This window comes from Camarhynchus parvulus, chromosome Z, assembly GCF_901933205.1.
Source record: "Camarhynchus parvulus chromosome Z, STF_HiC, whole genome shotgun sequence".
NCBI classification, from domain to species: Eukaryota; Metazoa; Chordata; class Aves; order Passeriformes; family Thraupidae; genus Camarhynchus; species Camarhynchus parvulus.
Window position 1 is genome coordinate 31,214,562 of NC_044601.1, and position 17,034 is coordinate 31,231,595.

Genomic DNA, 17,034 nt, shown 5'->3' on the forward strand with positions numbered 1-17,034 from the left:
AGATCTGCCCCCTGCAACTGAATGCCTGCAAACATCACCCTCTCTTTGTGACTTTCCCAAAAGGTCTTCTTCACCTCCCATCTCTATTCTGCCTTCCCACATGTTTGTACATACTGCAAAGGGGAAGCCAATCCCAAGCACAGCTTCCCGGTCAGGGCCTGCTGCAGGAAAGATGGTAAGCACACCAGAAAGATGGCCCTAAGGTCAAGGAGTATGCTCAGACATTATTGTAATGCCAGGCACAATGCCAGCTTACACATGACTGATCAAGGCATGCTGGAAAGGCCAGGACAACAGCCTGGGAGTGCAGCCTTCTCACTGTTTGCCATCTGCAGGGGCTTCAGATGAATGCCACCAGCACAGGGACTGCTACAAGACTACCCAGTTCCAGCATGGTGTGGATAGGAGCAGTCTACACAAAGCTGTGCATACTCACATGGCCATGGAGGTCTGTGTTCAGCAGCATCATGGCACATGTGAGACAGTGAACTCCATCTGCAGAAAGAGAAATAACCAGAGTCACATGCAAAACCACATCTGGACCTTTAAGAATCTGAAACTGAGACTCATAGATTAACTGAGTCTGTCCCCTTCATAAGAATCTGTTTTATCAAGAAATACACATAATCAAATAAATGAACAATGAGGTCATCACACAGCTGCCAAACCAGAACAGTTTTTCTTTCATCTTCTAGTAACTCTCAAAACTGTCCTGCAGCACCCATGGATGAGACAAGCAAGACAGGAAATCATGCTATCACTTTTAGCTTGCTAATACCAATACTACAGTCTGAATCAACACCTCCTTCTTCATCTACTTCAGTGCAGAAAATAAAAAGTAAAATACATTTGTTCTTGTGTAAGGAGTGGGTGCAGCAAGGTATCCTGTTTTTCTTCCCCTCTGGCTTAGTCCTCATTCAGAGCTCAATTAGACCTAATTTTGGAGAAGTACAGTCTGTTACTTGTGCTGCCTTGGCTGCATGTTGGGTAGAGAGCACTCCAGGGGCTTCTAAGCTGGTCCTGTGGCCAAGGCCCTCAGCAATAGGTCAGATTCATAGAACCATAGAGTCGGAGGACTGAGAGACTGAAGAAAATGATTACTGGCTCAAAATAACTGAAATGTGTGTGTAGAGGGAGCAGCTCTGCAGAAAATGGGATAGTGCACTGCTCCACACCCCACTCTCTGGAGCCTCTAGCTCAGAACTGCCACTAATCACTGGCACACTGAAAGCAATGCCCCACATTCTGCCCTGGAGCCCCAGTCAAGCCCTGGGGTGGCCAGATGACTGGAAGTGCCCCCAGGGGTTGCTTGCCACAGGAAGCCAGAGCAGGCCCCAGGACATGCGGTTGTGTCCCTATTGTCTTTGGATAGCTGAAACCACACTAGGATCCAGGGCAGTAGCTGTATCATGTTTTTTGCTCTTTATTTTTGTATATTTTTCCTATTTTCTACTCCTAATTTCCATTTTCTGAAATATGGGTATTAAGATTGGATGAGTAAAGTTTACTAAGTCAATGGTCTCTGAAATGCTTTATTTTGATTGAATGTTTGTTTTAAATTCCTGATTTTCTAGGGTTTGCTAGGAAAGTTTGGTTGTGAACATTCTGGGAACTTTTGTCAAGTTCTTCTTTGTGCCCAACTCAGGAAAAAGTAGTAGTACTTTAAACTCTTTTTGAATAACCTTTCCAAGCAAGTTTAGAAGGCACCCTACAAGGATCATGGAGTTCAACTCCTGGCTCTGCACAGGACATCCCTATGAATCACACCATATGCTTGAGAGAATTGTCCACACATTTCTTGAGCTTTGTTAGGCTGGTGCTGTGATCACTTCCCTGGAGAGCCTGTTACAGCACCCAACCACCCACTGAGAGAAGAACCTCTCTCTGATGTCCACCTAAACCTCTGTTGACACAACTTTTAAGGCTCTGCTCAGAGCCTCAGCTCCTAATTCCCCCAGCTCATGCCACTGTCACCACAGAGAAGAGATCAGTGCCTGCCCCTCATGAGGGAGCTTTAGACTGCAATGAGGTCTCCTTTCAGTCTCTTCTTTTCCAGACTCTGCAAATTCTGTGATCTCACTGCTCCTCATGTGGCTTCCCCTCTAGACCTTTCTCCATCTTCATATCCTTTTTAAGAATACTCTCTGATAGGTTTGTATTTTTCTTATATTGCACAGTACTAAGATCCTGTGTTAAGTGTGTGGGATTTAAATGCTTACTCGGGGTCCGAAGTCGCAATACCCCTCTTGCAGTCTTGACTAGAATAAGGCAGCCACATCATCAGGCAAGTCATTATTTCACTCTGGACATGACACACTTGTTCTACCTGACTGCCTACAGTGTCTTGAAATAAGAAAGGCAATAGGCAGAGTACAGAGACAGCAGAGGAGCAGATCCTGTCTTACTCCCGACTTTCTCCCTCCCCTGCATGACAGCCAGTAAAGCTGAAGAGGTGCGAAGTGCCCAAACATTATCTCACTGAAACAGAGGTAGGTCACAAAGCACGGGGTAAGGAGGCACAGTGGTACCTCCAACTGCAGCAGCTCTTTCTCACACTTTAAACTTAAAGTACAGTTAAACCGATGATTGCCTTCTTTTTCAACCTCCTCCTTCAGTGTGTGATCAGCATGTGCTGCAATCACAGGGCACAAGGCTCTGCCAGCATGTCTGGCTGAACACAGCAGTTATGCCAACAGACAGTTTGTCCTCTTCTGCAATCCCAGTTTTCTCAGGTTTGATCTATGTGCTTGTTTGTTTCCATCATTTATTTCCAAACTGCTGAAAACATTGGCAAGGAGAAGCACTCTGACTGATGTTAGCTAGTCGAGATGAAACCATGCCAGGGTCTGGATACAGCACTCAAAATTCACCCCCACAACTGGCAAGAACTGGCACGCCTGATGCCAGTGTATGCAGATACAAGTGCTGAATGGAGCACGGAAAGTGAACAACCTCTCTTTCACCTGCCACAGGACCTATTCTTGTCCACATGAGTGTAGCTGGAGTAAAAGCACCCACACACCAAAGCCAGCAAGACCAGAAACCACAACTGAGGACAAATCTGGAGGTGCCACAACTAAGGATTTACATTGAGGACCTATTTATATTGAATACCTTTCGTGGTGAGGGTTTCAGAGACAGTCTCTAAAGTGTGGCACAGTGACTACATAGCTTCATTTGCCAGGCATACACCATACCTGCGGACAGACCTCAGTATCAGAAACAAAGTTACCTTGAGAAGAAATGGCATTTGGGTTGCACTGGTAGTATCTGCTGGAGAAGTGGATTAAAACTCTCTCTCGTTCCTGAGTTTCTCCAATAAGTGAAAAGGCTTTAAAGAAACTCCTAAAAGAGCAGTGGAAAAAAAACAGTGAAATTAAGGTAATAAATCTCTTTTTGCTTCACACAGTGCACAGAGCAAAGCACACATCACAGTAAGAAGTATATAAGCACACATTCAGTTCCAAGAAGCCTTTCTAGGAAATTGGGCTATCATTCTGCATGCAGTTAACTGCAACATTTTAGTAAATGAGAGAAGATTTAAATTACCATCGGTCTCAGCCACTGAATATACAAAATAATAAGTAATTCCACTATTTGAAAGAGCTGTTCTTACTTTTAATTTTTTTCCTATGGGTAAGGAATTGGAACATGTATTCTTTATGCATGATAAGATATCCAGGATGTTCCCTATTCTCTTCTAATTGCCCACCATCCCTGCACCTTTTTACTTTACTTCATTAGTACTGCTTTCCAAATCAGAAAAGCTACTCCACGTGGTGAAGTCAAGCAAGTGCACAGCACTCACAGCCAACACCGAATGTGTGGTCACTTATCAGAATGGCCAGGACCACAACAGATGAAGAGGAGTGTGACTACTTGGACCTGCAGAAAATATCTGAGCAAAAGGGCAGAAGACTTGCAACACCTTCCACTGAGCTTCAACAACAGGAGGAGTAACTTGGCCCTCCTGAGGTTCTTGCTCATGAGAGCCCAGGGTGCAGGGCTGGTGCACATCTGGGCACTCACTGGATATAGCCAGCAAGCCTGTGCAGAGAGGTGGGGAGGACACACATCTTTCACTTCTATTCTCCTACTTGACCACACCTCCTCTTAACCACACTGCTGTTCTTCCCACATAGAAAAATGTATCTCACAGCCAAAGATGACCTTCTACATTCATTTATCAGGATGCTTCTAGAAAATACTGAAAACACAAAACTTCTGTATCTGAAGTAAGAAGACATACAGAATGACGGTCTTACAGACAATTTTTAAACATCCCATTAGACAGAAACTAACACCAGATCTGAGAGTAATGGAATATATTGCTGGGAGATTCACATTATCTAGTCTGGATGCACAAACTTTAATTTTTTTCTCTGTGATGTAAGGTCAGAGACAAGCTGTACTTGCAACAATCTCACAGCCACACAGAGTGTGATTTGCATGGTAATAACTTAATTTAACATGTAATGTATTGCAAATAATCCAGTTCACAAGTAGATATAAGTGAATCTTGACAGGGTTTCTCTGTCCTTTCTACTTTGTCCTCTTGTCCTGGCTCTGGCCAGGACAGAGTCAATTTTTAATATAAGGGCTGATGTTACTTCTGATTCTCTTGAAGGGACCTCTAGCTCATATTTACAAGAAGTGAGCAACATGTACTATTACTAGAACTACAGAGGCCCCAGCCAGGTAGAAGAAAGGGTCAATCAGATCTACTGGACTGTGTGGATCCAGTGCTCTGGCACATCAGACACCCAAGAGTGTAAGGCTTTAGCTCGCACCGGCACATGATGTACTCGGATGCCATCAAGATGCGTGGGGACAAAATCCATCTCTTTCTGGGGTGCCAAGGGGACCCCAACAGCCTGCACTGGAAGGTGGAGAGAGCATGACTGGAAATGAATGACAAAAACACCCTACTGGGACTGGCCCAGAGGCCCTGTGCACCCTTAGCACAGGTTACCCCAAAAGAGGGTATTTCAAGGACCCAAAAGGGCATTGTTAGGATTTATGGGATAGCTGCTCTGGAGACAGAGGAAATGAGACAGCTGAATACCTTGCCTGGTCTCTCAGAGGACCTCTCTGTTTAGGGACTGCTGAGGGTTGAAGAACAGCAGATACAATCACTACCACATGGCTACTGTGCCACCAACAATACTGCACCACCTGGGACTCTGTGACCCCCATCCATGAGATGATCCATGACCCGGAGAGCCAGGGAATGGTCAGCAAGACTTGTTAACTCTTTAACAGTCCTATATGGTCAGTGTGTAAGCCCAGGGACCAATAGATTATCATGGCATGAATGAAGTCACACCACCACTGAGTGCCACTGTGCCCAACATGCTGGGACTTCAGTATGAGCTGGAGTCCAAAGCAGTGAGGTGGTGCCACCAACAACATTGCTAACATGCTCTTCTCCATTCCTTTAGCAGCAGGGTGCAGGCCTCAGTTTTCCACCTGGAGGGATGTGACATACACCTGGAACTGACTTCCCCAAGGGTGGAAACAGAACCCCATTATTTATCCTGGAGTAATCCAGACTGCACTGGAAAAGGATGTGAGGAAAAAACATACTGACAGCAAAAAAAAATATACTGACAATATGATCAGGCAGGGCAACACAGCAGGGGTTTTTGAGAAAGGGGAGAAGACAATCCAAATCCTCCTGAAGGCTGGTTTTGCCACACGGCAAAGTAAGATCAAGGGATCTGCCCAGAAAACTCAGTTTTTAGGAGTAAAATGGCAAGATGGATGCCATCAGATTCCAATGGACATGGTCACTGGAACAGCAGCTATGTCCCCACCAACCATCAAGAAGGAAACATAGGTTTTCCTAGGCATTGTGGGGTTTTGAAGGATGCACATTTCAGATTACAGTCAGATTTTAAAACTTCTCTACCAAGTGATACCAAAGAAGAATGATTTCAAGCAGGGTCCTGAACAATAATAAGATTTTGAACAAATTAAACAGGAGATTGCTCATGCAGTAGCCAGTCAGGATATTACACGATGTAAAAATATGCTCCACAGTGCAGCTGGGAAGAATGGTCCTTCCAGGAACTGCTGGCAAAAGGGTACATGTGGAGATTCAACAATGACCCGTGGTGTTCTGGAGTTGGGAATACACACATTCCAACATAAAAAGGATCTGAGACCAGCTACAACCCCACTGAAGCAGAGACACTGGCAACTTATGTAGAAGTTGGAGCTGCCTCAGAAGTGATTGGCACCAAAGCATAGCCCCTCCTGGAGTCCCAGCTGCCAGCGCTGGGCTGGATACTCAAAGGGAAAGTCCCTGCAACACATCATGCCACTGTGGAGTAACTGGATTACTCTGACCACACAGCAAGCTTGAAGAGGAAACTCCAATCACCCAAGGATATTGGAAGTCATCACTAAATTGGCCTGAAGCTGAAAATTTCAGACTACCATCATCATCATCAGAGGAGAAGATGACACATGCTGAGGAGGCCCCACCATACAATCAGCTACCTACAAATGAAAAGGAATATGATCTCTTTATTGACAGTTCCTTTAGTATCACAGGGACAAATCAAAAACAGAAGGCAGCTGTAGACAGCCCTATATGACAAGCCACAGAAGCTGCTGAAGGAGAAGCTGGATCAAGTCAGGTTGCAGAGCTGAAAGCCATCCACTTTGTTTTAGGTATCACTGAATGAGAGAAATGGCCAGCAACCTACCTCTACACTGACTTGTGGATGGTGGCAAATGCTGTGTTGGAGTGACAGGACTGACAGAAAAAGGCCAATAGGCAGTGCAGTGGGAAACCCATCTGGGCTGATGAATCCTGGCAAGAAATTGCTGCTCTGGTAGAGAAGCTGGCTGTAGAAGAACATCATGAGATGCACATGTGCCCAAGAGTCAGGCTGCTGAAGAGCATCACAACGATGGAGAGATGGATCAGGCCACCAAGATTAAAGCGGCTCGGGTTAATCTGCATTGGGCCAAGAGCCAATTATTTTGGGCTCAGTGGGCTCAAGACCCCTCGGGTTATCAGAGAAGAGACACAACATCCATGTGGGCTTGTGACCAAGGGGCAGACGTGGCCATGGACCGTGCCTCTCAGTTACCATAACTGTGAAACATGCGCTGCGATGGAGCAGGCCAGGCGGGTAAGGCCTCTCTGGTACGGTGGTACAGGTGGGTACAGGTGGCTGAAACACAGATATGGGGCAGCCTGGCAAACTGGTTACATCACACTGCTGCAAACCCACCAAGGCAAGTGATACAAGTGCTTACAATGGTGGAAACAATCACTGGGTATCTGGAAATGAGCCCTGTGCCTCACACCAAGGCCCAGTACACCATCCTGGGCCTTGAGATGCAACTTCTGCAGCAACATGACACCCCAGACAGAGCTGAGTTGGACTAATGGGACTCATTTCAAAAGGAGTGCCACAGACACAAGGGCCAGAGAGCACAGGATTGAGTGGGTATAACACACTGCCTATTATGCACCAGCCTCTGAGAAAGTTGAACAGTACAATGGACTGTTAAAAATTACATTGAAAGCAATGGGTGGCACCTTCAAACACGGGGATCTGCATTTAGCAAAGGCCGGCTTGTTAGTTAATACAAGAGGCTCTACCAATCAAGCTAGTCCTGCCCAATCAAAATTACTGTGCACTGTAGCAGGGGATGAAGACCTTGTGGTATGAAGGAGAAATGTGTTAGGGAACACGGTTGGGATTGGTCCCACCTTTTTGCAAAGGCAAATCCATTCATGGGCTTGGTTTTGCTCAACGACCTGATGGCACTTGATGGGTAATGTAGAGGGACAAGGAAACATGAGGTGTACCCAAAGCGAATTCCATTTTGGGGTGAGAACAGGCTGTAATGTTCAATTGTACAATACTGTTTGCTGAATGGCACCGCCACTGTATGCCATAACTACTATGGAGAATGAATATGGGCTGTTCCAGATATACCAGTCATGAGCTCCTGATGCAGACTGCAACCAGGTGAAAGCAAGCAACCCTCCTGATCTGGAAGACATCTGGAACAGACAGAACCCACAGTCATGGACTAAATGAACTCAACAGACATCTTGAAAGGACAGCCACTGACTACAGAAATGATACTCATGCTTGCATTTATATATACACATACACACACGTATATGTAGCTGGGAGGTGGAGGACTTAGACATGATATAGATGGTATAGCATAAGGGATGGAAAACATACTGATTCTGGCCAGGACAGTTAATTTTCGCAGTAGCCATAAGGAACATGCCTAGGAGCCTGATGTTATTCTGTACAACCTCAGGTACAGGTTGTGGGGGGGAGGTGTCCCTTCTGGTCAGGTAAGGGGTTGGAGCAGTCAGGGTATTGCTGGTTTCCACATGGTGAGTGCCTGCATTCAGCTCTCTTGTACACTCTGTTATTAATATGTTGCTGTTACCCTTCATCTTCTTGTTACATTTACTGTTTCCAGTAAATTGTTGTTATCTCAGCCCTTGATCTTTGCCTTTTGTGCTTCCAGTTCGCCTCTCCAGATGCCCCATAGAGAGGGGGAGGGCGAAGGGAGCAAGTGGTGCATGTTTTGGAGTGTTTCAGTGGGAACGTTAAATTGGGGAATACTGTTCCTAAATTCACAACAGCTCCTAAGGCACATTTTGAGAATTAGCCATCTTTCTGTCTCCTACCCCAGTCTGGGCTCCCTGCCCATGCCAGGTACCACTGACCTACACCTTCTCCTCCTCTGCAGCACATTTATCCCCTTGGAAGCTAACTTGGAGAGGAAACTGATGAAAGAATATTTGGTAAATAAACAAGGCAGTTTCCTCACTCTCAGAGCACAATGCAATACCTAGGGCCACAGGGGTGAGTTTCTGCCCACCACAGAACACAGAATACAGTGAGCTGGAAGGCACCCAACAAAGATCATTAAGTCCAACTCCTGGCTCTGCACAGAACGCCCCTACAAATCACACTATGTGCTTGAGAGTGCTGTCCAACCACTTCCTGAACTCTGTCAGGCTTGGTGCTGCAACCACTTCCTTGGGGAGCCTGTTCCAGTGGCCAATAACCTGCTGTGGGAAGAACCTCTCTCTAATGCCCAGCCTAAGCATCCCCTGACACAACTTTAAGCCATTCCCTCACATCCTGTCACAGGTCACCACAGAAAAGAGATCAGTGTGAGCCCCACCTCTTCAACTTGTGAGAAAGTTGTAGACTGCAATAAGGTCTCCCTTCAGTCCCCTCCAGGCAAAACAAACCAAGGAACCTCAGCCACTTCTTTGGCATCCCCTCCAGGCTCTTCACCATCTTTGTAGCCCTTTTCTGGATACCTTCTGGTAGCTTCCTATCTTTCTCATATTGAAGGGACCAGAACTGGCCCCAGCACTTGAGGCAAGGCTGCCACAGAGCAGAGTGGGACAATCCCCTCTCTTGCCTGGCTGCTGATGCTGTGCCTGAGGCACCCCAAGACAGAGCTGGCCCTCCTGGCTGCCAGGGCACTGCTCACTCATATTCAACTTGCCCTCCATAAGGACTCCCTAGTCCTTTTCCACTGCGCTGCTCTCCAGTAGCTCATTTCCCAGTCTATTCCAGGTGCAGAATCCAGCACTTGCCCTAGTTAAATTTCACACAGTTCGCAGTTCCCCAGACCTACTGCTCATCAAAGTCTCCCTGCAGGACCTCTCTTCCTCCGAGGGAGTCAAATGGTTTAGTATCATCAATCTTGCCTATTACATGTTCAAGTCCTGTGCCCAAGTAATTTATGAAGATGTTGAAGAGCACAGGGCTAAGGATGAAGCCCTGTGGAAGCCCACTAGTGACAGGTCACATCAGTCTGATGTCACCCCATTCACTGTAGCCCTTTGTGCCTGACCCATGAGCCAGCTGCTCACCCACCCCATGATGTGTTTATCCAGCTGTGGGCTGGACATTTTCTCCAGAAGGGTCCTGAGAGAGACAGTATTGAAAGCTTTGCTGTAATCCAAAAAGATCAACTGGCTTCCCTCAATCATCTAAGTGGGTCACCTTGTCTTAAAAGGAAATTTGGTTGGATAAGCAGGACTTTTTCCTCATGAAGCTGTGATGGTTGTGACCAATCACTGCATTGTCTTTCAAGTATTTTTCAATACCTCCTAGAACAATTTTCTGCATTATTTTACCAGGCACTGAACTGAGACTGAGAGGTCTATAGTTTCCAGAGTCAATCTTCTTGCCCTTCTTCAAAGTTAGACAGTTTCCAGTCAATTGGGACCTCTTCACATGCCCAAGACCATTCCAAAATCATTAAGAGAGACGTCACAATGACATTAACCAGTTCTTTGAGTATTTCTGGATAAATCCCATGTGTCCCCATAGACTCATGAGGATCCAGATGGAGCAACAGATCCCACACAAGTTCAGAGTCAGGTGGGAGTTTATCATTCTCACAGCCATGGTCCCTCAATGCACTGAGCCATTCTGCATTGCCTTTCTTGCTTGACTTATTTAAAAAAAAATCTTTTTGTTGTCCCACACAAGTACTGGCAATGTTCAACTCCAGCTGAACTTTGTCAGCTGGAATTTTCTCTCTACAGTGGTGAGCAGCAAATTTGTATTCTTCCCACATCACCTGATCCTTCTCCCATTGGATGAACACCTTTATTTTGTTAGGTCCAGAAGATCCCTGGTCATTCAAGTTAGCCTTCTGCCTTGTCAGGATTTGCCTGCCCCTGTGCCCTTAGGAGGTGGTGACCAGCTCTGATGGATCCCAGCACCTTCAGAAGCATTCTCCCACGCAACCTTACTAACTAGTTCCCTGAGTAGCCTTAAGTCTGCTCTCCCCATGTCCACAGCTGGACTCCAGAATGCACAGTGAGAGGAGCCAGAGCAGCACCACATTCCCTCCTGTCATCCTGCAGAGGCTGCAAGAGATGTACTCAGGAGGTGCATGGGCAACATGAACCCAGGGAGTGGACTGTGAAGGAACAACCCCCTTCCCGGGTCTCAGACCTGTCACTGATGCTGCACAACAGCCTCCCATAGCTGGGAGGTAGCACAGATCACAGCGGCTGCCCCAAAAATGCTCAATAAACCACAGCTTGTCAATGAGCCAGCAACAACAGCACTGTTTCCTCTCACTCTGCCAAGCATGAAGTAGCATGCCTCAGTTTCCTCAGGTTTTGGAACGATTCTTTGTCCCCAGCTGCTGCGGCACGCTTAAGGCATGTAGGTGGCAATTACTATAGCTACTCTTGAAATCTCAACAACCCCTTGACTTGTTTAAGTCCTACATGAGCCTGGGCATATTTTAGAGGAAGTCCTAATTACTAATATTAACAGCAGATCCACAGGGAGAAGAGACCTCCCAAATATGTGCCACCAAGCAATTATGTGTTGGATTTCACACATAATTTAAAAGAAGGGTATATTTAGCACCACGCTTCCGGGATGCTGAAACCTGGAACTGAGCAACAGACCTCCCACTGCCCAGCAGCTCCCACCCCACACTGAGTGGGTGCTCCAGCCTGGCTCCACTCCCCCTGCCTCAGGACCAGGCGGTTCATGTTTGTGCAGGCATGTTCCATTTCCACTACCTTTGGCAGGCAGGACTTGGTGGGTGCCTTTGATCTACTACAGTCTCATGGCATCAGATCCCCAGAAATGCATTAGCAAAGGGGCTAAGAAGTGTGTGCACGTCTTCTAGATTTTCATTAGGAAAAAAATTCCCCCTTAAGTAACCTCAGTCAAACGAGTTAAACTCATTTAAATCCCCTTAAACACCAGTACACCAGCAACTGGGCTAACAGGCCACTGCTACACAAACTTGGTGGTTTGACTTCTGAAAAAAACCACTGAAAATAAAAATTGCTGAGGTCTGATTCCAGTGTAAAAAACAAAGAAAATGAGAGGGTTGGGTCTTCAAACATCCATGCCAACAGTTACCAAACTCACTACAGCTTTTTCCACATAGAAGCTTTTGCTGTTCTGCACATTCCTGGATTCCTCAGGGAGACACAGAGAAGGGAGCTGCCAAACCACACCAAACCCTGGTCTCAGTGCACTGCAGCAAAGCAGGGTAAGCTCCAAAAGGCATCAGCCAGAGAGTCTGTGCAGATCAGCTGCAAGCAACACTAATTCCTCACTAGCATCTGGCAGACTACAAGTCCCCTGCTTTGCCAGTACTGGACACTTTTCTCCAGCATCTCGAGGACCATCCCTAGACAGGTCCACCCAAATATTTCCCCCTCCATGTGGCCACCACTCCAGTAGCATTAGAGTAGGGTAGCACACAAAGCCAAACAGAAGAGGAAAGCTCTGCCCCCAAAATACATCATAGTCCTCTCTTCATCTTCTTACATCCCAAAAGGACAACCATGTAGATCAGGACAACACTGCAAACAGCACTGTTACTAAAATAAGAATATGAAGTCCACAAATGGAATTGTACCTGAGTGAACAGTCCAGTGTCATGCCTGTGAAGTCAAAAAATTTAAGATATTCTTCGGCCACAAGCTTGCTGAATTCATTGCTAAAGAAAAGCGAAGAAATACGTAAAGGTTAGCATTCAAGAGTGAACCCCTCCAGAACCATCAATAAGAATGTCACCAAGCATGTACTCATATCAGCACATACTTTTTACCCAAATGTTTTGCCACATCAGAGCGTTTGAATCTGTCCAGACGGTAGAGGCGCTTAGCCAGGCGCCTGGCTGCTTCCAAATTGCTGCTGCTGCCATTGCTGAGGTCGTGAACAAGGGCTCCAGCAGCATCTTTCTCCTGAAGTTCACTGCTCCCCATGGCTGCACTGGAGTCTAACACCACATTCTGTAGGTCAACATTGCTGTGAGATTAAAAGAATATGGAAAGAAGAAAAATAAGATAATATTAGAATTTCCTCTTAGAACACCAGGCAATTAATTGTACAGAGGCAAGATGACACAATGTAACAAAATCCACTTAATTGAAGAAGCAGCATCAAACAGGGACATTTACTTCGCAGTCAGCAAAAGTTAAGGGTTTTTAACAAACAGCCAAACAGTTCCAACAACATGGACTTTCCTTCTGACTGTGCTAAGTATCCTCAACTTGGGCTCACTTCAGAGAGAGCTCTTTGCTATTATCAGCCTACAACTGCAACTGCATCAATGCTTCTTGCATTAGTATTTTTTAACACAATTGCTTGGCTTGAAGAGGCCTCTTTAAAAGCAGGAAATTAACCATTTTCCAGGAGAAATGTAGTGATTAAGCTAGAATGATCAGTTACTCCAAGCTGAGTCAGAACAAGTCCCTTCCTCATTCTTCCCCAATTGTCCTGGAAACAATGCAATTCCTTAAATCTAAAATAATATCACCAGAACTCTCAGTGGCTTCTGTGTCACCCATGAGCAGTGGACATCCCCATGGGAAGACACCACTAGAAAAAGCAGGACTCAGAGCAAGGAACCCAGTTTGGATTATGAGAGACGCAGACCACTCATGCCAGCCTGGAGAACTTGCTTCCCTCCTGCTTCCTCATGGTGGCAATTATTTCCCTCACCAGCTGCTAAAAGTCAAAATGTTGAGCATGGCAATCCCAGGGCACTTCAGATAAATCATGCATTTACAGATTCCTCCCACCTCTAGTACAATAAGAGAGCTCTGGCTGAGCTGTGTGCCTGCTTTGCTTCTCCCATGAAAGAGGCAAGAGCCCACTGCACCAAAAAGCACACCCCCACATACACACCCCTGCACAAAGGCAGAACTTCAGAAGAGCTTTTCTCTGATACTGGTATGAAAATTTTTGGAAAATCTCAGGTCTGTGTATATGTGTGTGTATGTGTACATTTGACAGCATTTCTATTTTTATTTCTACATTTTTATACTATATAGAAATTCTTTTTACTAAAATGCCATTTACACAGAGATAATGAATGATCAGCAAGGGTCATGCACAGGATAGATACAAGTGGAATGAGTTAAAGATGACTTTGTACACACAGCACTTTAAACAACATACCACAGCTTCACACACCACTGTAATTTTCAGACTTGACAAGCCATGGTTAAAACAACTGAACTCGGTGTTCCAGTAACAATTGTCTAGCCATTTACTTAAATGTCTCCTAGCCACTCATTAACTCCTCAAAGATGAGATTTCATATAAGGTGAGCTTAAAAGAAAATAATTAGGTATTCTGCATGCCGCAAATCATCACCTACTTCCTTATCTCACTTCTCATGCATGGTTTAAGAGAAGAACATGTACAGAACACAGATTTGCCCATTTTACCTCTGTTTCCATCCTTTCAGTACTTCTATAACATCAGAAATATCACACATTCACCCTGTGGGTACAACTTCTTTTTCAAGTACCTGGGGAAAACAAATCTAACCAGTTCCTGCAAGAACTGGGGATTTGCACTGGTTTGCAATTATTTCAGTGTAAATAAAATGGTGTTATAACAAAAGGCAGTCAGTCTCAATGCTTAGTAGGAAATAAATACTGTAAATACAATTCCAACAACACTGGCCATCAGTTATCCTAGTAAAGAAAAAAGCCCCTCCTGACATCATTGTTGTGGAAAATGCCTCCTTGGCCCTATCCAAAGCCACTAGCAAATGTCTGAAATTCTCTGAATTTGGCCCATACCAAACTTGTGAACAAAGCAAATGACAGAGTACCCTGACACAAGCCCAGAGCAACACTTCGTCCATTCAAATCAGGCATGACTCATCCCAACCTCCCATGTCTAACAAGTGACAAGAGCAAGGCATACCCAGGTGAGCTAACAAATCTGCAGAGTCTTTAATGTAAAAACGCTGCTTCAAAAGCCATGCCAATTCACAGAGCCTCACCTCACTATATATCACAGTCCTCTTTCACCACTGCTCTTTATTAAAGGTAGTATTTATAGCCCTGAAAGATGGCCAAAGCTGACAAGAAACATCTGTACCCTGCTAGCAACTAGTGCACTACAAGATTCAACATTACCACAAACTACCAAAAGTTTAGAAAGAAAGAAAGCGCCAGGATCTGCCACTTAGTGAAATTAACAGTACAGCAGCTCCCAGCTTCTGCTTTGCCTCTCGGAGCCATGGCTGGGATGTGAAGGAAGAACACCCAGCAAGAGGGAGGGTGTGCTCTTTCCCCTGTTTGCCAAAACTAGTCAACAGGGCTGCATAAGAAAAATTATCTTCCAACTTCTCCATTCTAAAGCTCCACACTGACTGAGGGTGCCCATACATGCACTGAAGAATAAGGGATACTTCCTTCTGCAATTCCAGTAGTTAATTCTGACAGTTGATTAGCTTAGTACAAAGGGGGGGCTAAGTAAGTACTTTTTGTACCTAGCGCAAGAAGTAAGTACTAAGCGAGTACTTTTTGTACTCACAAAGTACAAGTACAAAAAGGCTGTCAAATACAGGTTGTCTGCAACATAAGCCTTTTGTTCAGGGGAAATGACAGATTCTTAGCAGTAAAGTGAGACTTCAGTTCTCAAGTGGCTTTAGGTAGTTTCAAGACTTAGCACTCATGTCACTGAAGACATAGGAAATGCAGATGACCTGTGCATGACTACTGTGCAAGCTGCCTTCAGAGCAGGATATTTTAGCAGGGTACAAGTGGTATTACTCAGGAAAAGGCTGACGTCTCTTCTTACTTTCAACGCTTTACAGGTCCATCATTTTCCCTTTGTACCTCAGTTTACTAATCTGCTAAACTCAATAATGCTTGCCTCCCTCTGTAAAGGGCTTATAATGAATTCTAGTCAAGAGCTAAGAGCAACCAAGGCTGAAAATAGGTCTCTCTTCTGCAGTCTACAGTTTCTATACATAAGAATCCACAGCAGCATTACCATCAAAACAGTGACAACAAACAGCTGTGTGATGCAAAGCAAGGCTGGACATGGATTTCTCATGCAGCTTTATTCTTTATCACATAAAAATAAGAAACCTCCACTGAAAAACACAGGGTGAAAAATGTAATAGATTATATTCTCCCTAATCCTACATTCAAGGCTAAAAGGGATTGTAATAATGTTGCTGGTAATTGCCTGTCCAGTAACAGCTGCTGATTTTTATCTAGAGACACTTACATTAATCTCTGTTATCAGAAAACACAGAAAACAGAAGCTACAAAAAAACTCCAGACGTCTCTAGTATCACAGCACATGAGCTTTGGCCAGAAACCAGGTTTATACACCGTGGTATTTCTGTCCCCAGCAATGCACTCCTGATGCATCCTTTCTCCTTCTGTCAAAGCATACCCACACCCACACGGAATGCACAGAGGCTGTGACCAGCATATCCAGCAGAAATTACAGGAATTTGATAAGCTGCTGTGGTAAGTGCAATACTTTCTAGCAGCTCTCCAAACTCACAGTTAAAAAATGTAACCTGTAGACTCTAAGCTCTGCCAGGCTTTCCATCTTTCCTGGAATACACTGTAACTGCTAGGCATTTTATACTGTTTTCTTCACTTATGCCATTATACACCAGTTCTACGGTGATTTAGCTCCCAATGTGAAACTATCTCAATCTTGCCATGCTCAGCACTCAGCACACTTGATCTGTTTGTGAATATTCTAGATTCACTGACTGCTCACCTCTCCCATTCCAGGTCCCACCAAAACTGAAACTATACAGAGTAATGTTTGACTGAAGAATGGCTGCAATTTCCAGAAAAAACACAGCAAGACCAGTAACATAATGATAATGATACAGGCACCTCAATATCTCAGTGGTCCACCCTCCCAGCCAACTAAGCTTCAAAAGGAAACCTCAATCTGAGTGTGAGTTTATGATGCCTTAAACCTTGGTATGCTCTTCATTTTGTAGCAAATCCATGGAGAAAAGATTATTTGCTTTATCCCAAGGAAAAAACACCTATTAGCATTTTCCTTTACGGAGTAAACTCACTGAGCAATTGGCCCAGCTGCTAACAAAGAAGTGATGTTCAGATACTGAGTGGCAGGGTGTGACAATTCAGCCTAAGTGCTGTCCTCATCACTCTAGTGATCCCAGTTTGCCACTGCCTTTCACTTTTAGCAGATTGATGCACAGCATATGCTCTGAGGCACATGGACT

At 45.1% G+C, this 17,034-nt stretch overlaps 1 protein-coding gene across 2 annotated transcripts in view; it reads right to left on the reverse strand.

Annotated features, from left to right (window-relative positions):
* PSD3 (pleckstrin and Sec7 domain containing 3) overlaps positions 1 to 17,034 on the reverse strand; it is a 116,105-nt gene that overhangs the window by 62,485 nt on the left and 36,586 nt on the right. For both annotated transcript variants that reach the window (XM_030968145.1, XM_030968146.1), the window contains 4 exons: positions 12,606 to 12,812; positions 12,421 to 12,501; positions 3,233 to 3,345; positions 437 to 495 (listed from right to left, as the gene is read on the reverse strand). In XM_030968145.1, the coding sequence (XP_030824005.1) occupies positions 437 to 495; positions 3,233 to 3,345; positions 12,421 to 12,501; positions 12,606 to 12,812 (460 nt within the window). The remainder of the gene's footprint in view (positions 1 to 436; positions 496 to 3,232; positions 3,346 to 12,420; positions 12,502 to 12,605; positions 12,813 to 17,034) is intronic.